This window comes from Triturus cristatus, chromosome 4_2, assembly GCF_964204655.1.
Source record: "Triturus cristatus chromosome 4_2, aTriCri1.1, whole genome shotgun sequence".
In the NCBI taxonomy this organism is placed as follows: Eukaryota; Metazoa; Chordata; class Amphibia; order Caudata; family Salamandridae; genus Triturus; species Triturus cristatus.
In genome coordinates this window covers 421,654,146-421,679,394 of record NC_140586.1, presented here as the reverse complement: position 1 = coordinate 421,679,394, position 25,249 = coordinate 421,654,146, and the positions used below count along the sequence as shown (strand labels likewise).

Below are 25,249 nucleotides of genomic sequence, written 5' to 3'. Positions count from 1 at the left end.
TATGGAGTAACGGGCCGGCACGTATTGGGCAGTCTAAACTAGTCCGCGGTTGGTATGACGGGGGATAGCACTCCCCAATGTCCAACTTTATTACTGGGCGGCACAGCTAAAGGTAGTCAATCAATGGCTCCATGCGCCACAGTCCGACCCAGCATTTAAGGTGGACAGGGACATATTGGGCACGAGGGGTATGCTGTCGCCCCTATACGACGGAAGACTGGCCCCGGTGTTAATCGGCCCCCTGAAGCAGACCGTTGTCATCTGGCACGCGGCCCAGGCCAAACTGGGGTGGCGTGGGGTTTTGACCAACTCACGCCTCTATGGGACACAAAGCGGTTGGGGCGGCTCAGGAACAGCAGGGGCTTTGACAGCTGGGACAGCATCGGGATCTCTGTGGTAGGCGACATGTGGCATAAAGGTGCAGTGGTCCCATTCACACGCCTGCGACAACAATACGAACTAGCGCCCTCGGAATGGTTCCGGTATACGCAGATTAAACATGCCTTGGTATCAAAGTTGGCACCCGGCGCGGAGGTTCCGGAGGCATCCCCCTTGGAGGACAGGTTGCTGACAGATTATATGCCAAAGAAGACCACGTCACTCACATACCGAAAGCTAGTATACAACCTCCTGCGGGAGAAATGGGCTCGTGATGTAGGCGAGTTTGATGATCCGGAATGGCGGGAGGCGCTAGCTTCGCCGCGAGAGGCAGGTATACCCTCGAGGCTACGGCTGGTACAGCTCCGGATTCTGCACCGCTCATATTACACCAGACACACGCTACATAAAATGGGTAGAGCGCCACACCCATTCTGTCTGCGCGGCTGCGGGGAGGAGGGTACCTTCTTTCACACCATCTGGGAGTGCCCTATAATTCAAGACTATTGGAGGCGGGTGATGCGGACGATGTCACAGTTGGGGGAGTGTCATTGGTGCCGGAGCCCAGGCGCTGTTTGTTAAACGTGCGGGAACCTAATGACCTCAACCGCCAGGCTCAGAGCTGGGCTACGTTGGGGATTGTGACAGCTAAACGGAACATAGCCCAAAAATGGGGGGCGGGGGAGGCACCATCGCTGTCCGCATGGGGAAGGGACATGGATGCAGCCATGCTGGCTGAGCGATCAACATTCATCAGGCGGGGATGCCCCCGTAAATGGGATAAGGTATGGGGGGCATGGAATAAATTTAGAGGAGGCATATGCGATCCACCGCCCATGCAGGATGATGATACCTCTCACACAGACTGATGGGAGAGGCTTGGGGGCGGGAGTGTGGGGCGTCGATATTGGAAATGTAAAACTGTGTAGAAATGGTTTCAACTGGCTGGATGTAAAATCGTGTGCTGTACTGCTATGAGATACGGGAAAACTGTACAATCAAATGACAATCTGTTTTGTTCAAAGGAAAACAATAAAAAAGTTTTTTAAAAAAAAGAAAAAATGAATAACCAGAATTCGCCTCAAATAGGAGCATGTAATTGGTCACATACATTACAGACAGACACAGCCATTGCAGGTAATCCTTACTCTGCATTATATCCAATGCTGCCCTTAACCTAGATAGATAGCAAGCATACCCATGTAAGCCTTTTATCAACAAACCGGTATTTCACCTCGAAGTTGAGGGACGAGGAGAAGGCTTGGATATAATCTTTCTTCAAATAATTCTATAACGTATTCATCTATAATTCCCCTAATTTGATTCCTCACAGCTACAACTGAACATCTCTATACACCACTTCCTCCCCACTTTGTTTCTCTCAGCTTGCATGTTTGGCTAGCGAAGTCTAGTTCGTAGATCATCTGTTTTCGATTGCACAACATCATACAGATGTCACACCCAGCACGTGCCATAATACAACAGTGTAAACTGTCTTGGAATCTGAAAATAGCAATAACATGTTTTCTAAACACTATTTCTTGGGTACTATTTTTAAGCATCTATCACCAAAGAGGAGTTAATAATAAATGATTCCCATAGGTAAACATTCCAGGGTTACTTTCACCATAGATACTATTAACCACAGAACATGACTAATGTCTTCAAGTTTAACCCCCATCATCAAAGCTTTGTATAATCTCCTTCTGCGATGCCTTTCAATCATTTGAGGTCTTTATCGCAGTCTATTTTAGCCTTATTTTAAGCTTGTTGGGAACCTACAAGTTCCATTTACTTAACTTATTAACTCACTATCTCCTGGGAAATGTACCTATTGACTGGTGAGTATATATTCTCTAATGATTCACTAGATCCATATCACTTCTTCCCTGTGGTGGGTTGAGGAGTGCAAACACATCCTTTGTGTTCATAGCTGAGAGCCGTCAACTGATTTTTGTTCTTTATTGACAATCTGGTTTATTGTTGTTCCCCGAAGAGGCATGGAAGATTGTTTTGGATATATTTAAACATAAAGGAAGCTTAAAGAAAAAAATCAAAATAGGTCTTCAAGAAAAGAAAAAAAAAATTCTATGCCGAACAAATGTTTTGCAAACACAATTTCTTTCAAAACATCACTCATCAAAGCTAAAACATCTGATTTCTAAATAACATCAGCACTGACTTCCTCCTTAAAGCAACAGAGGGAAAGCAATACAAAATGTAACCCTCCACAGCGTGCACAAAAATATAACAAGCAAGGCCCGACAATTGCAACAAATAAGGAACCCACAAGAAGAGAGGGTGGAGGAAGAGGATCTATCGCTCCGTACCAGTTATGCAAAAAAGCGGAGGTTTAAAGCTGTGTTTTAAACATACTGCTTTCAGAGGTTTTCTATACTGGATCAAAATTGTGTCACACACATCTTCAACAGCTTTTCCCACACCCAATTAATAACTCAAATCTTCCAGCCAATCATCTATTTTTGGTTTATACTTCGATTTTCCATTTTACCAGATCGTTTGATTGATTACAATCAGGGTCCCCATGATGCAGGGTTACCACCATGATGCATTCCACAAAGACACTAATCAAAGTTCAAAACTGCCAAAAGGTGGCCACCTAAGTGAAGGGCCATAGATGAACTGCAACCTCTCAAGTACCTTGATTCAACACAGCAGCACTCTGCTGCACAACCAACACGCCTGGACCAGTGTAACCATGTACACTGGACATAAATATCCTATCGATTTTCTTTGCTGTGGAGGGAAGTAATTAAAGACAAATGGTAAATTATGCTGCATTTCGGTTTTACCATAAAAATCACGTTCAACACAATCTAATCTTTGAAGAATATGGCGAACATGACGTGCACCATGACTCACAAGCACAGAGCTACATTCTTTGATGAACATGGTGCATGGGCTAGAATGACAGGCATCTAGACTCACAAGGGCAGATTACGGCAAGATATGGTTAGGGAAATGCTATATTTTCAGAAGGACTGATCTGAAGGACTTACTTAGAAAATATTATAGAGTAACAGCTATATAGAAGTTGAAACTATGGCCAGGAGATAGAAGGTTTAAATGGAAAAGAACTCCAATGGATCAGGGATCAACAATGGGGTCTACTTTATGTTCCACATTGCTTTGTGCAACCCATCAGCTGTCAATTTTACAGCCAGTATTTAGTAGAAATAGACAATGGTGGCATGGGGAAGAAGGGAAAAAGCTGTAAATGTAGTTCTGTGAAAGCGTAAGGCACCGACCTGAAAAATTGCGAGTTCACAGTCTAATTAATTTTGCAGGTCTTTCTCGAACAATTCTTGTGGATGAGGGTTTTTTCAATTTTAGGATAATAATGAGATATGCCTTTATACATGTACGGTTGCTAAAATTTCCTCTGAAACACAAATTCAATACCTCCTAAGCTTATGCATATGGAAGTTCATCAATGGGCGGTTTTTACTTTCTACACCCATTTTACATGGTAGCTCCATCTTCTTTAGTTCTGCTTAATCTATAAACATTATTAAAATGTTAATATTTTACCTCCGAAAATTAATTTTCAAGCGTTCATTGTGCATCTGAGATTTCTTGTGCAAATGAGTGAATTGTAAAAACTGATCCCACTTTTCAAAAAATAATAAAATATGTTAGCTTCCTGCAAATAGGTTTTTTAGTATTCAAATAAATGATAACCACATGATGGCATGCCAAAAGTAGGTGACTGTGTAGAGAGCAGGTAGGGAATACAAGTTGTGGGGAAATTAGAAGACTGCAGAAGAACAGAGGGAGGTGGACCACTTTGTAGGATGTGGAGGGTCAGGAATATATGCTTTCAGCAGAAAATCTGGAAGATGCTTATAAAATCAATGATCGTGATGCAGTTCCTTCCTTACAATCTGTTTTCTGGCCAACCACATGTGGATTAATGCAAAGTATGGATCCACTTTTGAGACGAACACCCACCAGTAGACCCCTCACAATCATAAGCCCCAGTGGTGCTACATCTATTGCACTAATTAAATCTATACACACTCAACGGTGTGGTTACTGAAAGATAAATATATTGAGGAAGCTTGAACTCTTGTTAACATTTACACTGAGCAGGGAAGTTGTCCTGACCGGAACACTTACCAGCAAATGCTTGCCCAATGATGCCGAGTAGTAAATTAGATGGAGGAAGTGCAAAAGCAGTAGGGCGCCTCATAGTCACCTATGAATGTTTATATTGCAGGATCTAGATTGCAAAGGAAAGTTGTCAACATACTGCATGCTGCCTACGGTCTAGATTTCTCACCAAAAAGGCATGAGCAACCTCTAATATTTGTAATTCGGAATGAAACTTCATACCTAAATCAAGGGTGTGGTTTACCTATTTGGGTAAGACCACAAATACATGCCTTCAGTGTCTCCTGCTTTTCCCTTTCTTTGTGTCAGTTCTCCATTTTTATCTGTGCCACTTTTCCATCCAACGACTGAGTTTCAAAACAAAGCAAGTATGGTTAGGGTATGAAAATGCAGCTACATATTGGCTGCTAAGACAGGAGGCACGGACGCAATGTCCCATGTGGACTCAGTTGAGCTGTGAGAATCAATCAGGGTTGGAGTTGGTCGTGGTTGTAGATATTGAACATGCTAGGTCATTGGTGGTGGGGAAACCAAAAGGACTAAGAAAAACAACACTGGCTAGTAAACTTTTTGAAGCTATCGTTTCAATATGTATAACAGAATGGTTGAATGTTGTCTTTTGGAGTGTCATGTGTATGCAAAGTAGGGACAAACTATGAAAAATGGGACATGAAATACAGAGATATTTTGAAACCATGGGTTTTTTCAATTACACAGTAACCTCCAAATTTGTCTCTATAAGGTGAGTGGCCATTGTGAATTTAAAACCACAAATAAAGGTAGTTAAATCAACAGCAGGCACTGGCGTGTGACAGACAATTGTAGGGATCACCAGCAGACAATCTATTCTTACCCTGTTCTGGATGTATGCGTCTAACATAGACATGACTAACTTTTTTCTTAAATTGGTATTCGATCTAGGAGGATGGAAGTACCATTGTTTATGTGTGGTAACTTCAACTATGTAATAAATACCTATTTAGACATGTCTTATCATCAGGACATAATGTGGCGAAACTGTGGAGTTATTCCATAGCTAATAAAATCTTACATCTTGTAGATATTTTGTGGGTTGCAAAATCCAGAAGGCAAATTGTTTACATTCTTTTTAATGCCACAGGAAAAGTCTTCAGGCTCAATCCTTTATGAACTCCCTTCAATTTCCTTCAGGTATGCTTGTTAGAAATGTACTCTACGTTTGTTTCCATGCTCCAATCGCCCCGTTTATTTCAGGAAATTGGGGATATATAGGATCAGTCAGGTAGACTTTATTTTGGACTGTATCATAGTGTAGAGAGGTCTGTATTACTGAACTTGAGACTTTTGCTCAGCATAACAAGGTCACATAGATTGTTTTCAACTTTTCACACCACTATTCCATAGCTCAGAAGACATCAGCAGGGCAGATATGGGGCAAAATTGTGGGCTGGAATAAAGAGTTCTCTGAAACTTTGTTTTGGTAAGTTTTACTGCCTTTTGGGATAAGTGTGTTGTACCACGGCTGTGTGCCCTCACACTGTTATTTTTTCAACAACGGTGGAATATTTTTTGCAAAAGAGACATAAAGAGGAACAAAGAAACTTGAAATGCTGCAAGTCCAAGATTATCAACCCTACCCTCTAATGTACAACTCCAAATTAAAAGCCCAACTCCTGCACTTGTTTCTTTCACGCCACCGAGGCGAAGAACAATTTCAGACAATGTATTCATAGTAAACTAGCTCTAAAGATGACGGAAGATTCAGTTTTCTGGTGGCAAACTGACAGCAAATCTCCTCTGTGAATAATCAAAAAGCGCACACATTGCTTTTTGTATGCATTATCTGTGTCCACCAGGACTAAACTGCAATTTGGAACACAAGATCTGCATTTTGAAAACCTGAGACAGATGAGCGTGAAATTCGCAAAAAGTATCCATTTGTTTAAAATGCATGGAGAAAAATGAGCTACCTTAAGGCCTGTGGAAGAAAAATGCGCTTGAAAACTTCTTGCTATCCTTTTCTACCACAGCACAAATAAAGCAAAAATCCACATTTCTCTTCAACAGAAAAGAGGGCTCACTTGGTCAAATGTGCTGCTTTGCCAACACCAACCTACTTACAAACAGCAGTTGGTCAATCATGCATCTACTATATTGTAAAAGGTTCAACAAATATTTATTGAAGCCTGCATTGTCTGCTCATATTAAAAAAAAAAAATCATCAACTTGAATCCAGTCTCTTATTTTTATGGCTTACCTAAGAGCAGTTCTAAGAAGGATAAAGTATAATAAGATAACATTTGTGCAGAATCTGACAGCTAACTGGGTGTTGCCTAAGAAATAAACCACGGAAGGAAACGTGTGTTAAAAGTTTCTCAGCAGTCACATGGTAGAGATTTTTCGTTGATGCAACATTGCTGATGAAACATTGCTCCTGCAAAATGAAGTCAGTGAATACAACCATCACATCGCATTATAGCCGCTGTCGAGCAATACCCTGATCATTAAACACAGAGTGACCGGCATGACTCGCGAGCCGCAGGGGAGGTCCTAGAATGAGAGGGATGGCATATAACGACCAAGAGAGCCAGAGACAGAAGGGATACAATTCTTTAAGAACATTCTACTCATAGGAAATAAATGACCTAAATCATGAAGGGAAAAACACTGAAATGAAGAAGCAGAAGACCGATACCAGACAAGTTATACTATTCAGAGGAGCGGCCCACCCTTCCAGGGTTCTGATGGAGTGATTATAGTTAGGGCCACTGGAATTATGTGGCAAGGGAGGACCAAGTTATGTGGCAGGCTTGAGGAAATGATGCTGCAAGACAAGGCAAATTATACAGCGTAATGCGGCAGATTTGAAGCAGTATTACTTCACTAGTTTGTTATTTGTATACGTTAACAATGTATGGGGGAAGATTTCACCCCATTAATATCACGTTCACATCTACAAATAGCAATCATCAACTGAAAGGTTACAGGTCACTGCGCCACAAAAGTCCTGTCACTGCGCTGCAAACTGTTTGTGGATGCATTTTTAGTAACGTCTGCCTGAGGTATAGCCGTCATTTTTCGGCCTCTGTCAAAGGACTGTCTTTAGCAGTAAACGTAAAAGTCTAATATGTTCCCTACAGAATTTTCTATCTGGTTGTATGATCAACGCTCAATATTCTCTTTCAGAGTAACCATTCCTGCAATACGAAAATCTTTTACACCTACCGCCCTCATCCCCCTCCAATAATCCCAATTTCTCATTCTGTTTCACCTTCTAGCCATCTCACAAAATCTAACCACCTCCAACATATTTCCCACCCCTCTTTTTAGGTCTAGCATGCGCTGCATAGGAAAAGACATTTAGAAATCGATTCAGTTTTGCAGGCAAAAATGTGCACGCATTGCATTGCTTTCAATGGCAACGCGTGCATGTTTAGCGATTCCCTTGCGGGAGCGAGCTTTCAAACCATCTGTTTGTAATTAACAGATGGTTCCTGCTCACTCCCGCAAGTGAAACGGGCGCAGGCCCCCTCCTCACTCCCCTCCCCCTGCTTAACAAATGCCATGCCCAGCTTTCACTTTCACAATGTCGGCCGCGCATTTCTTTTGTTCAGCACAGCTCGCCGTACTCCGCTTGTTTTTATTCTTTGCTCACACCGAGTCGCTGATCGCTGTGCTTGATTCAGCTCTCTGTGCCGCCAGTCACGCCTCCAAACCTTCCCGCTCACTTCCTCACAGTCTGCCTGCTGAAGACCCTCCGCCCCTGCGCCCTCTGCCGTGCGCTTGGTTTACCAAGCTCACTGAGGTTTCCGAGCTTGGTTGCAGTTCCTGTGATAGCTGTGCCGCGTGTACAACGAGCTTAGAAGCTCTGCTGCAGTTGATATGCTGCATTTGTAAATTGCATCTTTTAAAGCTGCCTTTGTGTGCTTTGTGTTCCTGAGACTCGGTTGCACAGAGGGTTGGCAGTACTTTTTTTGTAACCCTCTAAGAAGTGCAGAGTTGCAAGCATGTTCCCAAGTTCCCCTTTAGCTCTTCACAGCTCGACTCCTGCTTCTTTGCTAAGCGCTTTAAAGCCCTGCTGCGCTGATCCATTATCAGCCTTGGAAGGATAAAAGAGGCAGACAGCATTTTAGAAGATCTGCCAAATAAAATCTAGCCATGACCAAGCGACCATTCTTTCGGCACTGAAACCTGTGTGTGCTGCTTCAGATGCCCTGAGAGGCAGCACTTTCCCGAATACCTGTGCATCCCGTGGGACACTTGAGGTCGCTTATTACAGATCCGAGTTTAGTAGTACTGAGGGCCAAGCTTCTGGATCATCTAGTTGTATGGGACTTGCGTTTCATTCTCTAACGTGCCTGACTTAAGCCTGTGGCTGAAAATGGGGTGCACAGTTTTAAGTTAAATGTGCCTTACGCTGCAAAGGCGATTTGTATTGTAAACATGAAAGGACATTTTGAAATACACCCATCATACATGCATCCCCGTTGTACAGGCCCTGCCGTGTACCCTCTAACGTTACCTTGAAATGCAGCCCCATTGTGTCTGTGTGCGGCATCTCTGTAACAGGAAGTGTGCGCTGTGGTGCACTAATCTGTCAACGTAAGAAAGGGTTTTTGTGTGTTGAAAAAGTGCCCCCTGCTGCATAAAGACAGCTTGACAACCACCTCGCCTTTTTTGTCAATTTTATGGGTTACTGATACAACCAGGGTCGCGGTCCCAGACACTCCAAGTCTTAGCTAAAAAGTGAAGCATTTACATAATGTTAAAAATCTGAGCTCTGACGCTGTCCAAACATCCCAAAAAGCACTTAAATGTTGAATGAGCACTAATAAAAAATAAAAAAAAACTAGAGGAAGCTTGGTTCCTTTGAAATAATGCCCTTGGCTAATAGTTGTTATAAAAGATGCTCTTTAGAATCGCAGTTCATTATAACGTGGTTCAAAAATACACTTTCCTTCAAAGATGTCGACTGCAGCTTTAATTCTAGCCGTTCGTTAGAATAAAGAATACAACCATTTTTCTTGGTTGAAGGTATGAATAAATCGATGATGGATGGTTAGGCAGGCGGGCAGCAGTTCCTTTTAGCAATGCTCTTAACACCTCAGGTTTTGCAACTGGTAATGCAGTGTTGTCTACATTCAGGAGCACAACTATATTTTTTTAAACATAGCAGGTATTTAAACTATCTGCTTTCCGAGTCACGTCAGAAAAGATCCCACTGTCGCCAAGTAAGCGCTTGTCTCTCTTCTTGACACTGGAAGGATGAAAAGCTGAAGGGACTATGTAGGCGGTAGGATACAGAGTCTTTCGCAGTGGGTGCTTTACCGATCATTCTACCTCACTGTTTTGTAGCGAGCTCGCTGTTGCGCAGCCACACTCGTATTCATGCAAACTATTTTAAATACCGGAATAGATGTGCAATGCATCACACATTATGAAAAATGCAAAGCATCAACTTTTCTTCTTTGATGATTCAGAATAAAACTCTGAATCATGCCATACATATTATTTATAACGTTCTCATCCATCACAGACACGTCCCAAAGACATTCTTCAATAACGGCCATCTTGCTGATGCTACTGGTCAGTGTGAGGCTGTTGACATGCATTAGGACTTACGAATGGTGTGAAAGATTGAATCATTGTAACGATTTAACCCAAATGGCAAGTAAATTAAACAAGCATTGGCACAGCCAATAGGTCTCACCTTTGGGGCCTTATTAGTATTTAGTTATGCAGCACAATATCCTTGGTGCAACAACATCAACGGTTGCATGGCTAAACACTTATAAGGTCCCAAAGGCGAGACCTATTGGCTATGTCAATGCTCGTTTCCAGTTGCATCAACTCACACCAATAATTACACCAAACTCCTATTACCTTAGTACATCACTACTTGAAAATGGAGGCCACTCTTCAGTTTCATTGGAGCACGAGACTAACCCAGTAACCAACAAATCTAAAACAATAATTACTAATCATTGGATTAACCTTTAAATTGCGTCCTTCGTGCCTCGTCCTGGGTACTAAGCGCTATATAAATATATTTACACTACGATACAATTTAATAATGATATCTAGAAACATATGGGAAAGACCTGTGTGAAACAGATTAATGATTCTTTACATAAGCGGTTTTCAAATCCTATTTTCATAGTCACAACAAAATTAACCAGCAAACAACATTTTCACAAAAAACTAAGCAGCAAAACATAGCGCCGTTATTTATTTTTACATCAAAACAAAACCACTAGGGAGAAGGAAGGGTGGGAGCCCTGGCCTACACAGCAATTACTGGGCAGCACAGATGCAAAATATTTTTAAGTAGTTCAATCAAAATTCGAACTTTGAGCCAGAATTGCTGACAAAGGAAACGGATGAATAAGCTTTCAAAATAAACTTTTCCAGACAGCCGATAGTGGCAGCAGATACCAACGCAGGTTAGAATAGCTTTAGTTGCAGGAAGTGCACATGGAAAAAATATAAACTCAAAATTCCTTATGCACCCCAGGCCCCACTACAGGCGCTTCTTGAACTTAGACTGAAATAGACATGGGCAGGTCTCCAGGGAAACAGAGACTTGAAAAAGCATAGGAACCCTGTTTATTGAGGATAGGTTCCTCAGTGTTGAAGAAGAAGACCAAAGAAAACCCCCAAAAGAGGTTAAACTGTTTTTGCAACATTACAGGTTACGTAGGGTAATGCGGAACACGTGGCATGACACCATGACCCAACTCCGGCCTACACCATGTACACTGGTGGTCCTAGTGTCCACAGACAAGGCTGCAAAAGGATAACCAGGCTATACACTGCAATAAGGAGTGACACAATGGAAGTGCCAATCATGCAAAAGGGAGGGGCAGACAATGGCACTGAACTGCACCCAAAAGATTGGGATGTTGTAGTCTCTTTAATACAGACAGTAACTAGCAATGCTAGGTTTAGGTTAATATATTTTAACATACTGTCTAGAACATGTGCAATGCCGTCATTGTTGCCAAAGCTAACCCTTAATAGAGCTCACTTGGACATGCCCAAAACTGGACCATTATTGGGGGGCAGTGTTGGGCAGATATCAAGACAGTACTGCTGTGATTAGACTTAGAACCCGAAATGCGCCTATTGGGTATTATACATTCTCCGTTGAGCAACCCGATCAAGAAAATGTGTGCACTTGTCCTACATTACAGCTGGTTAAGTATCAAACAGCAACAGACTGATCATCTGATATGTTGGATAAAGGTACAGAAGAATGAGCAACTGCTGAAGAAATTTGGGCAAGTATGTACAGAACAGCCAATAAATTGTAGGATGAGGTGACCATGCTGGAAAGAACGCATCAGAGATTGATCTGCCAACAGATACCAGATCACCGTACATTCTGTAAGTGAATTACAGTTCATGCTGTTCTTGACTAAATGTGTGCTGCGAATAATATGCTTGTCTTCGGTTTAGTGGTATAACAATTATGTACAACATGTCTGATATGATGTATGCCTCTAATGACACAGCACATGTGCTTTCGCTACAGCGATCTCGCCATTGGCTGATGACCTCTTGGAAGTGCCTGTGTTTTTGATTTATCTTGCTTAAAAGTAATAACAAGCATTACAAATGCAATAGGTCTCGCCTTTCAGTAAGTTAAAGCCATTTGCTTTGCTATACAATACCATTAGCAAAGCAAATGGCTTTAACTTAATCAAAGGAGAGACCTATTGCAATTTGGTGCAGAGGATAAACCACTGGGGCTGTGTGTTCCTGGGGCAGAATGTGTGTAGCTAACAATCTGCATGCATACATGCAGTGTCAAGGATGCACTCGTGTGTGTGCATGAATGGGAAAGGTGTGACAGTGTGCATAAAGTTTACATTAGGCTGCCTTTTCCAGTGGAACAGGTGTGGGGAAGGCTATTAAGAGATTAGGGAAAGCGGCCTTCCAATTCTACTTATTTTGTGAATAAAATGATTTTTTTGCAGGCACCAGGAGTCTCTATAAAGTGCTAATCGAGCTGCAGGGTGTCTGCGGAGCAGATGAATGGTCAATAATGCCACTGATGCTTTTAAAGTCCTGTCAATATCCGTAAAAAATGAGAACAAACAAGACAGAGAAGCTCTGCAATCTGCTCCGCGGAGCAAGCAATACATTCTCTGTTCCGTTTCCTGTTTCATATGTACCCAAGACCCCGTCCGGATCACAAATTGCTTGATTTAAATTTAAGACCACCCCAATAGCTCCAACAGAATGCAAATGAGGCTGGGTAAAGTGTGTCAGTCTGTTGAAAAACAACCTACTAAAGGCAGAGTCGGAATCTAGCATACAAAAGGAAGTCGGGGTACTAAATCACACACTAAGTTAAGGGTTTTACATGGGAGAGGAGTCCCCGGGCACCCTTTCCAGAAATGCACCGTTAAAGCAAAAAATTGCAAGGTTTAAGCCCCTGTACCCAGCTCAGCAGACATATAGCAGGCATACACTCCACAGGTTCCATTATAACATCTGTGAGCACTTGAGTGAGCATTAACCAAAATGTATATATACCAGCGCAACTCCAGGCCAGGTGTATAAAATCCGCATCCGTCTGCCCTCAGCGCACGCAGCATGCACTTTCACGCAAGCCAAACCTTCGCAATTGAAGCGGTGTATAATAGAGCTGATGTAGGTATTTAAAGTGGATTATATGAAGGTTGCAATTTGCCGTCAAACGCCCAGTTAACACACAAAATCATTTTCAGGCATCTAATGATAATGCGGTGCACAAGACAGCATTCCACCTATTTTATGAGAGGGATTCACTGATATCAGTTTCCCTAAGGGACGCATTGTACAGCTTGGTGATCAGGCCCCTAAGTCCCCCCCCCACCTCCCCGCCAGCACTGCCTGCAGTGCCAGCAGCGTGCACGGCTCGGCCGGATATGCCGGGTTAATATCGCAGATTGCCTGTCGCACCCGCACATACGTGAACCTCAGCATCAAACCGGCGTCGCGCCCACCCTGCAGGTCCGTCAGCGCCCGGAATTGGCCGTGGCTATATAAGTCACAACCATCACAAATCTTGCTTCCTTTTTTCTGCATGCATTTTCACATAATTAAAGAGCATTTTAGGAGCACTATAAAAAGTCATAAATTGTTCAATTTTCAACCATGAATACATATTGTCAATAATGCAAGCTGAGCTTACAACTTAATGCATTTCCTTAGGGTACAGCTGTAATCACAAAGGCTTTGCATTTATGGATCACATATACAATTCTGAACCTTTTCTTCAAGTGGATGAGTATCTTGCTTTAACAATAGACAATTCTTTTTCCCATAACCCTACTGTGCAGTGTAAACTGGTAGCTAATGTTTGCGCTGCAGGAGGTTAGGTCTACTTGTCCAGTGGACAATACAAGTATAACTTGTCCTTGACTCCAAAGAATATCTTCTGGCCATTGAGCGCCAGGAATTCCACACCCCCAGAGCTGGACACTAATTTAAGATTGGAGAAATAGTGGGTCCTTTCTGCAGATCCTAACCTGGAGTTGAGACAACTTGTAGAAAAAGGGCAGGGGGAGCAGTAGGAGCTCTGCACCGCTACCTGACAAATGGCTAGTTAATCAATTTCCTGGTGCAGGTTATGACCAAGTACAGCTACTCCATCCTGCTTTGATGTTCGCCCGACCCAACTAATCCCAAAAACACACTCTGGCTTCAGAGACTTTATCCCTTTTCTGTGGGTGTCAAAAACATTTTGAGGATAAAACCCAATGGTTCAATGAACACAAACCCAAAATGTCCAGAACAGCCATACAGCCAGGGCAACTGAACAGCTCGGGAGGCCTTGGGAGCTAGGAAGGCATAAAGCCCCAAAGCCCTTATGACACCACCACTTTGCAAAAACTGTTCAAAAGCCTAGGCCCGCACTGGTTCATAAAGCTGGAAACCATCACGCCTTCTGACTACGGCGAAAACACAGTTCAGTAATCTCATTGGGGGTCCAGGTCTCTGCCCATGGGACCACTCACCATTGTGTTCTATCTGCCCCTGGTCGGATGAACTGTTGCAACAGCTGGCCTAACGTAACCCAAATAGCTCTCCAGTTCTCAGGCAAGCACTAAGCTCACTGCTGGTTTGTCCCCTAAATAGAAATGCTGGAGCGGTGAATGCTCAAGCCACTCTCAGGATCATCTCAGAAACACTCGTCGAGTCATTATTTAATGAGAGTGATGATCCATGCTATTTATGTGATTTTAACCTTTCTCACAACCTACTGTAAAGACATTAGTGCTGGCCGATCACAGGGAGCATGAAAAGATGTTTAGTGCGATACAGTATTAAATAGTGGGGAGCCAGACTCGTATAGATCCTGATGCACTACGCACAAGACTTTGAATTCAATTCTCTGTTCCACCTGAAGCCAATGCAGTTTGCAATGCATCTATGACAGGTTTGAATTTTCTTATCACAAAAATCAGTTTGATAACCACATTCTTGAGCAGTTTCTGAAGTGCTGCGTACTGTTGCTTTTACAGGCATCTAAGGGAGGTGGGGGAAGACGCTGTCCGTGTACAGCATTCTGAGCTGCTGCAGCTCTTTCCCTGTACCGTAGAGCGATACGGTCCGCGTGCGGCATTCTTGCTGCTGCCAACAGAGAATGATGGATTCAGGCATGGTCAACGCTTGCGGTTCGTCATGCCTTTCTCTTCAGCTTTTTTCTGCCATATTGTGCAACCTCTTGCAACTGGAGTTCAAAAAGTTTATGATCGACTATGAGAAATATTTTTGTAAGAAATTTACTATTTCATTTATGTGCTCACCAGTGACACCTAGTGGGAAATTTTGCATCCTTGCTTTTGTTTTCAACCTATGGTATTCTGCCCAAACCAAGATGGTGCATTCCTTCACTTTCAGAGTGTTCAATAGGTAAATCTTCTGAATCATATTTAAGGCAAACTAAAGCTGCAAGAGGTGCAGCACAACACTTCAAGTAGTCTTCTTGCGTTCAATGGCCCCTTGACTTCAACCCCTAGTTTTTCACCATTCTAACAAGTGCAGAGTTAGGGTTGAGCTCTTATTTCTTGACATATATTTTGGCCAGGGCTTATGTTTCTTGTGATTTATACCTTTGTCATGAACTGATTGTTTAAGTTTTTTTTGCCTTATTAGTCTTTATTCCTCAAAATGCTGGAGTTTCTTCAATCTTCTGGGTGTCAGCTCCCTTCGTTCTTGTCCTGGTGTCGTATTTTGCATGGTCAGCAGTTGACATCAGCCTTTATCATCACCTAGCCTGTTCTCTATACTAAGATTAGGCAAGGTGGAGAACGGGAGAAGGTCGTCCTTTTCATCCTTAAAGGCACCACCAAGATAAGGTAAGTGCGGATCTCAGAGCAGCGCTTATCAGTTGAAATTCTAAAGGGGGCGTGGCTTGACTGGGGCCGATGGCGGACGCTTAAGTGAGGAGCTCCGCACCAGCCGCCCATTAATCCTGTTGCCAGAGCTCACTGGGGCTGCACCGATTTGTCCTGCTGCTACGGCGGCACCTGGAGGGTGATACGACACCGCTGGTTGCGGTGTTCCCTGGGGCTGAGAGGCGAGACCGGCGCCCGGTGGCATCACTAGGGGTTGCGGACCGCACCGGGTGACACCATCACATGGAGTGACACCACACCATCTGGGGACTGGGGGCGTGCTTTCGAAATAGAGCCAATGACTTCCTTTAGGCCATCCGCCTGACGCATATGCGCACACCTCCGTGCCTACAGTTCAGAAAGAAGCAAAACAGCGGGGCATTCATGCCGGAGTGTTTGGATACGTGTATCCCCCTGTGTGTGGAGGGATTGATGGCAAGCGGGCAGTGTCAGTGCTGCTGCTGCACGGAGCAGCTCGGAGGTCCCGGGCAGTGCATGGAGCTTCACTGAACAGAAAGGGGGCTATGTGCCCCTGCTTCCGTCCCTGCGAGTGGCGGGGTCCGTGGCTGCGTCACCGACTCCCTCCCTCGTGAAACAAAATAAATCTCCTCAGATGTCTGGCCGCGCCAAGAGCTCGAGGTTAGCTCTGCTCTCGCTATGCCTGCGTAAAATGTTCTCTGCATTAGGGGCCAAGGGGAGACTCTGCTCATCGGGGCTGTTTTCCAGCGTCCCCTGCAACTCGTCCACCGAGTCACTGGCAAGAAGTTTCCTCCAGGAGCCAGCAGCCTCAGCCTGCCTGTCTCTGCGCCACCTCCCCTGAACGACGGCCAAAATGCCGGACGACAAGGTAAGGGGAACGTGCTTGTATGCTTTTAAATGTAATATTCTATAGGAAATGGCAAGGCGGCGTGTGGATTGCAACTACAGCACAACAAACAGTTTTACTTGAAAATAATTGTTTTATTGGACCTAAAAATGAAACATTTTTTAAACATCAACTGAAAGAAATTACTGCTATCCCCCCAGAAGTGCAGGATTTCCTTGGTATGCCGTCGTCAGTGGCAGTGCTTTCAATGTGGCTGCCGCGAACCTCACCCAGGCATCCCGCGCCCCTCACGGCTTCTCGGTTTCACTTCGGCATTCTGCTGTGCTTGTGACAGGCTTACCTTTTCACAGGAACAGTGGCGTCACTAGGGGGGTGCGGACCGCACTGGGTGACACCAACCCTAGTGACACCGATGTGCTTCCCAGAGCGGCCATTGAGGGGAAAAGCCTACCTTCCTGGATCCCTGCGGTGGTCCGGCCGCTACGCGACGCGACTTCCCGGCATAGTACCGCATGTAGGCCTCGGTTCGCGCTGCTGCTGACCCCAGAGGCTCCCGCCGAGTGTGTTGAAGGGGGTGCCCTGCTGTGGAGGGTTCGGAAGTCCTGGAGAGAGGGAGCGGCGCTGTGTGCGCCGAGGGAGGAGACCGGAGTCCGCAGTCCGTGTTGGCCGGAGGTGAGACTAGCGCGGTTGCGGCCCTGATCGGAGAAGCCCATCGCCCACAGCAGCGGCGCCTCTCAGATTGCAGTGGTTGCCAACAGGAGGGCGCAATCCTGAGCACTGGAGCACGGTGTGTGCCTGGGCTTTGGCTGCGGGTGCAGGATACAACCTGGTCGTCATTTCGAGCTTTGTGCTTCGGACTGTGCCTGTGTCTTCCCCTTGGGGCGCTAGGCCAACTTCTGGCACCCTGTAAAGCGGGAGGGAGGTGCTTGCGGTTATCTCCTTTGCAGCGCTTGCAACTGGAGGTCGCTTTGCTTCCCCCCCGCTGCCGTGACTCACGCAGAGTGGCGAACAGTCACTTTTCCTTTATGACTTTATCTGTGGCATGAACTACTGCTTAGGGAAGCCCTACAGTGTCTGCTTGGTGATATTACTGGTGGTACGTGCAGGAGAGCAGTCTTTATCCTGCTGGGGGCCATGGGGCTGGTGGTTTCTCTGCTTACTCACATTGGGGAGCCAGGTGTCGCACCCACTTGGTAACAGAGCTGCGAGCATCTATTTGGGGCCCAGAGCTTCCCCTGCTGTGGGCTACACCGCCATTGGCAAACTCAGGAATAAACCTACCGGATCCACGCAGGATCACGATGACAGCGTGACTGAGCGCCTGCAGCCAGGATTGGGGGACCCATTACAATGCCAACTGCAGCAAATCCTTGAAGCCATCTCTGACACCAAAGCCACCCTGCACCAGGATATCAGTACAGTGGCGGTGGGCTTGGGGCTTCTACGCGAGGAACACAAGAAGTTATCAGAAAGGGTCAGGTATAATGAGTCTTCTGTGGCAGAGTTCCTGCCGGCGCAGAAAGCGACTGAGATTTTCAACTGAGTGCCCTCACAGACAGAGTCAGTGCCCTGGAGCGTAGGGCTGAAGACGCGGAAGGCCGCAATCAGCGGAACAACGTCCGTGTGGTAGGATTGCCGGAGGGAACCGAAGGAAGCGATATGGTACCTTATCTGGAACATTGGTTCAAAACAGTGGTGGCCCCTGAGGGGCTGACTTCCTTCTATACTTTGGAACGCGCCCACAGAGTGCCAGCTAGACCTTTGGCTCCAGGAAGACCTCCGCGACAGATAGTGGCCCGTCTGCTTCACTTACGGGACAGGGACATTCTGCAGCAGAGGGACAGAGGGCCCCTTTCAAGTAGACAATAGTAAGGTCACTCTGTTTCCGGATTATAATCTGGAAGTTCAGCGGAAGCGAGCTTCCTATATGGAAGTCAAAAAAGCCCTGAGAGACGAGGGGCTGCAGAACGCCCTGATGTTCCCGGCCCGGCTGCACATGGTGCTCGACAATGCCACTCGCTACTTTGATTCTCCCTCTGACGCGTGGGACTGGCTAGAAGGCTACATAGGGGGACTGGCAACGGATGTGCCCTGGGAGAGAACGACTGCAGGGACCAGCCGTCCTAGATCTCAGAGAATACGGCGATCACGGAGAAGAGCCCAGGAGCTGCCTAGCACAACCCAAACAATGAAGGAGCGGGCTGCAGCATTGCAGGTGGTGCTATCCTTATCCCAGAATCAGAGTCTTCCTGCAATGGATGATGACGCGAGGTCCGATAACGGATCGGCAGACAATGACTCGGACACGTTGAATGGTAGCAGCCTGAAATTGCCAGTGATAACACCCCAAAGTGCGGATGATATTGTGTGACCTAGCTATTAGTTCCTGGCAGTAGTTTTTCATTTCCCCTCTATTACTGTATTATCCTGAGTGGGGTCCCTGAGCTTGCTTTGCTTCATCATAGCTGGTGCCTCGCGAGCTGGGTACATGTCCCCGGTCAGTCATGTCCACTACTGCCTCTGAAGTAGTCGGAGGTTTTATTTAGTTTTAGGTTATTAAGGTTTGGATGGGAGCTCCTTTCATAGTTACTGTCCTTGGGAGGGGGAGTTGGGGTTTGGGGTTGTTTTATTGGGACCCATGCAACGCATCACTGGCACTCGGTATGACTCTTGGGCACAGATATCATCATGGAATTGTTGGTGGATTTAAAATGCGTATCTTGGAATGTTAGGGGTCTGCACACAATGGGCCGCCGCTATAAGATACATGCTTATTTAATACGTAGGGGGATTCAGATAGCCTTTTTCAAAAAAACACATATCACTGGTCAGGAGGGTATTGCCCTGCAGCGTAGATGGAGAGGTCAAGTGTATCATACCGCTTATTCTGCTTTTGCGCGTGGAGTTTTAATCTGGGTTAGGGCGGGGGTCCCTTTTCAGCTAGTGCAGCAGGTCACGGACCCTGAGGGCAGGTATGTGGTGGTGTTGGGCCGTCTTAATGGCAGGGACATTACGTTGTGTAGCGTTTATGAGCCTACCATTGATCAGCCGACCTTTTTCGACCAACTCTCTGGGAAACTGGCGCCTTATATGACCGGCACAGTTCTCATGGGAGGGGATTTTAATTCGGTCTCTGATATCCTGCTGGATAGGTCTCACCCACCCCTCAACACTGCCCCTACCCTTAAGATAGCTAGAGCTAGGAGGGTCTGGCAGGATCACTGGGGTCTGGTAGACGCATGGAGAGCGCATCACCCGACTTATAGAGACTTTTCTTTTTTCTCGGCCCTTCACGAACTTCATGTTCGGATTGATGCTATACTCTGTTCCCCAGACCTGTATACTATGATCACACATAATGAGTATCTCACCAGGACACTGTCGGATCATAACCCATTACTGGTCAGGGTTGAATGATCTCGGGTGCGCCCGGCAATTCCGAACTGGCGTTTCGGGAGGCTATGGGCACTGGGGTGACCCAATATTTCTTGGAGAACGAAGGCTCAGCATCTTCGATTGATGTGGAATTGGATGCCTTTAAAGTGGTGGTGAGGGGACTGTGCATTTCCAATGTGGTTGGGGTCAGGAAGACCATACTCCAAGACTTAGATACTGCTGATCGATGCCTGCGAGAACAAGAGCGAGCTCGACCTGGTCAGCCTCAAAGACACAGGGCCTTACTGGAAGCGAGAGTAGCAGTCACTGTGGAAGTTGAGAGACTGCACTGCTTCGACTATAGGAAATATGCTGCACGCGCCCACACCGAGCGGGATAAATCTGGCACCTTACTGGCTTGGTTGGCCAACCCTGAGCGGCGGGGATCGCCTATTTTAGAATTATGTAGCCCATCGGGGGAACTTTGTCGCACACAACAGGGAATTAATTAGCAGTTCCATGCATATTACACTGATCTTTACCAAAGTAAGGTCCTGATGAATGGGGTTTTTGGCTGAGGCAAATCTCCCAGTAATTGCTAACTCAGAAGCAGGGCAACTCGGTCAGGACATCACATTGGGGGAAGTGAGGTGCGATTAAGCATATGGCGTGCAAAAAGACCCCCGGAGCGGATGGGTTGCCGGTTGAATTTTATCTCACCTACATAGATCTGATTGCCCCTAAATTAGTGACCCTCTATAATGAGGCAAGGAAGGTGGGACATCTCCCTGTCACTACCCGTGAAGCGATAATAATCCCCTTCCTGAAACCAGAGAAGTCGCCCTCAGATAGAACTGCGTACAGGCCTCTGTCAATGCTCCCTACCGATTATAAGATCTTGAGCCAGATTCTGGCAGCCCGGTTGCTCCCCCATATCACCCACTTGGTCCACACCGACCAGGCGGGTTTTATTTCAAAGCAAAATACAGCGGTTAATGTGCGACGGCTACTGCGCATATTGCAATCTGATACATACTCGAGGGCATCAGCTGCCATATTCTCGGTTAATATTGAAAAGGCATTAGATAGTCTGGAATGGCCTTTTTTATTTCAGGTTATGCGCACATTTGGACTAGGGGAGGACTTTGTGAATTGGACAGCATTGTTATATAGATTCTTTACGGCGCGCGTTAAGACGGGGGGCTTGAACTCAGGTACATGTGCGGTGAGCAGAGGGACACGTCAGGGTTGCCCACTCTCCCCACTTATTTTTGCTTTGGCTATTGAACCATTAGCGGCCCATGCCCGGACGGATCGTCGATACAGGGGCCTCGATGTCCATGGCGATATTCAATACATTGCGCTTTATGCTGATGATCTCCTTATGTTCTTAGCGGACACAGCAGCTGCCCTCGATGGGGCGAGATGACTGCTCTGGGATCTTGAACTGATGGCGGGACATAGGGTGAACTGGGAGAAGTCCTGCCTATTTCCTGTGGCCCAACCGAGGGAGGGTCCTTCGAGTACTGATGGAGTTCATTGGGAGTACAATTGCTTGACTTACCTGGGGACCCGTATTTATCATACTCAGGCGGATCTCTTGGAGGGGGAACGTGGGCAGGGCCATCCGGGGGCTTCAGGGTACTATGGAGTTCTGGGGGACGCTCCCACTATCTGTGGCGGGGGCGAGTGGCTCTGCTTCAGATGGTGACGCTGCCTAGGCTTCTATATTATTTTGGGACCCTCCCCATCTGGATCCTGGCGGCGATCTTTAAGCGCCTGGAAACGATGGTCACGAGATTTCTCTGGCTCACCGGCAGGCGAAGAGTGCCCCTGAAAACCCTCTTGCGGCCGAGAGGCGAGGGTGGACTAGCGGTGCTGGACTTCGAGTCTTATTATTTAGCAGCCCAACTGCAATGGCTTACCCAAGCGATGGCTCTGGAGTTTAGAGGAGTGAGCGAGAGGGAAGGCAGACGTACCTTGTCCTGTATTATTTTGCAGCAATCGCTTTGTCTCAAAATACTACCTACGGAATACAAAACGTTCTGGTTATGTTGGAACAGGAGTCAGAGGAGAGCGCAGATTGCGCGCCCTTATGCTTCTGAGATCCCCATCACTATGTGTAGGGTACTTCCTCACGGGGGTAACTGGGCAGCACTGAATCAATGGAGTGATCTGGGCCTGACAGCGCTGGGCGATTTGTATGATGATAATGCCCTTATACCGCTCAAGACTCAGAGGGACCAACATGATCTACCTCGAGGGGACTATTTGCTCCATTCGGCCCTTATAGCGGTCATTCAGAAGCACTGGGGGAGGGGCTTCTGAGCCGCAGACTTCCATGGTTTGCCAGTATGTGGTATTGGCAGTGGGTACTTTCAAGGCAGTCACATGTTTATATAGACGAATGACCCGAGAGAGGCTCGCCCCTCTGGCGGACCTGCAGTGGAAATGGGAGGAGGATCTGGGCATTGAGATCCCTGAGAAGGTGTGGTCTGAATTGTTGGAACAGCCTTGGAAAAGCCCTAGAAACACTAGATTCCAGCTGGTTAAATTTTTTATTTTGCATAGGGCGTATCTGACTCCAGTAAAAATTAACAAATATTTTAATGTGACCACAGCGCTCTACTCGCGATGCACCAAGTAGGGGACAGAGCTTCGCCATATGCTCTGGGACTTCCCCAAATTGATTGGTTATTGGGGGGAGGTGATGGAGCTGCTCTTTGACATCACAGAGAGGATTGTAGAACTAGCGCCAGGCCCCTGATAACTCCACTGGTTCCCTCACACCTCCAAAACAAAGATCACTAGCAAGTTTATAGACTTGGGGCTGGTGTTAGCCAAGCAAAAGATTACAGCGCACTGGAAATCTAAACGAAACCCGAGCATTAAGAGATGGAGGGGTGTTTTTCTCCGATGGGCAGAGTGCGAGGGCACTGCTAGGATTCAAGCAGCTAGTCGCGCGCATAGTGACAAAGCTTTAGAAACGGCAAGAGCTTGGGAGGCACTCGCGCTTTTATTGAGAACAGCAGAGGCGGATTCGGACGTAGACTCCGTGACTAGTGATCAGTCTGTCCAAAACTGATGACAACTTGATTAACAAGTACATGGGGATGTGTGGGAGAGATCTTCTTTTAACTGGGTTTGGTTCGATTATGGTCAACCGCCTTCTCTATTAAAGACCATTTTACATGCCAGCGATTATTTCCGACCACCACAGGTAAAGGAATGAAGAGGCATGTTTGTTATGATATCTCTGCTTACAGCCCCTTCGTATGTAATGCCATATGGTCGTTGGCTTTGTTTAAATGCCTGAATGTTGACCGCAGGAATCACATTCTGTCTGTACTAGATGATTTCGATGTTAATTGAATAAACATATAAAAAAAATAAAAAAAAATCAGTTGAAATTCTAAATAACATTTGTCAAAAACCAAGGCAAAGGGGAGCAACAAAAGGCATTAGCAGAGGCATTACTGGAAGGAAAACAAGCAAGGATCAAAAAGATACACACATCTTCAGTCTTCAATATTCAACCCATTTTTGATCAAGTCTTCCTTTTGCTTTGTGTAAAGAATAGTATCCCCACTTACCTAACTCCAATAAGTATTGATATCAACATCGAACAGATTGGGTCTGCTATCATCCAACCATAGTTCTGCATCAGAATTGCTGACACAATAACTCCTATGCTGCCAAGGGTATCAGCAACAATATGCAGAAAGACACCTGAAATTTTACAAACAAAAATGAGAACATGATCACTTTTCTGAAAGTAAATGAGAAAGTCTAGAAATTATAAGCCTATTATTGAGTACTGCTAGAATTTGATTTGAGACATAATGTTATCTCCAGCAAAATCAGACTAGCATCCCATAGAAGTAAAATTTCAGGAGGGACAGTCCAGCATTGTGAGTGCCACCACTGACGAAGAGGCCCCCCTTGCCTGTCCACCTCACTTGAGCTCCCCACTCTACACATTTTCCTTCTCCCAGCGCTCACCCCGTGTGAGACCCCGGCGTTGGACACGGGGACAGACAGCGACCGCCCATCGACATTGGCATGCTTCGCCCCTTGACTCTCTATGGGTAACTAGGCTACACAGTTATATACCAACAACTAGCCTTACTCCCATGAAACACTATGGCATATCGAACATGTAATCCCCAAGTTGTTACAGTTACCTCATATCACTTACCCCCCCTACTCTTGCTCCACCATGTTGGGAGGGCCCCCTGTGGTTCATTGGTCATGGGCAGGGCAGTACAGCGAGGCAACACTGCCCCAGGGTAGCCTCCCCTCACATGCCACTCACTCCACACAAACATCGTCATGGCCCCCTCAGCTGAAATTTGTTTCACATTGAACATCCTAAACATGCACACCGCCAGACAGCGCTAGATAGTCTATTCCTATATGAAGCATCAAGCGCAAATCGTGCGTGCATTGGAGAGGCCTCATCTGTGCCACCAGCTACTCGGCGTATGCACGAAGCACCCTGGTATGGGTGCGCCCTGGCGTCCCCTTCCAGGAAACAAGCATGACCAATCACAGTGAAGGCTGCTTTGCAATCCCTGAAGGCTGGCTAGACGGCCGGCCACTACTCCCCGTGAGCATCTACGCACCCACCAACGAGCAGGGGGCCTTCTGGGATGCCCTCTCCACTGCACTTGCCCATAAGACCACGTTGCCGTGGGTGTTGGGTGGAGACTACCATTGCATGCTCGACCTAGCGCTGGATAAGTACCATCCCACCAAGCCTCTCTCCCTCCCCCACGCGCAGGCAGGCAGCTTTCGGAACTGGGCACATTACTGGTCACTTATGGATGCGATCCCGACACCCTGGATCCCGGCTCTACTCCTTCCACTCCATACTTCTCAATTTGCATGTACAGCTCAACAACTTCCTTTACTCTGCCCCATTGGTACCCCTGGTTCAACACACAGATTACCTGGGGTGCACAGTCTTCATTCACGACGCACACATCATGGACCTCAAATGGGTATTTCCTGTCCCCAACGTGAAAGTTACCACGAGATTGCTTGGAATTCTACAGTGGGATGCATTTAATGTGGTAACGGTGTATCCAACAGATAGCAGGAGTCCGCAGGACCCTGGATAAGGACAGCTGAGCAGAACCTAGCTGACCTGAGCAAAGCAACTGAT

General features: G+C 46.1%; 1 protein-coding gene across 1 annotated transcript in view; it reads right to left on the bottom strand.

Moving 5' to 3' along the window:
* SLC30A7 (solute carrier family 30 member 7) overlaps nucleotides 1-25,249 on the bottom strand; it is a 225,300-nt gene that overhangs the window by 70,717 nt on the left and 129,334 nt on the right. Inside the window, exon 8 of the mRNA XM_085601904.1 lies at nucleotides 23,676-23,811. Within this exon, the coding sequence (XP_085458030.1) occupies nucleotides 23,676-23,811 (136 nt within the window). The remainder of the gene's footprint in view (nucleotides 1-23,675; nucleotides 23,812-25,249) is intronic.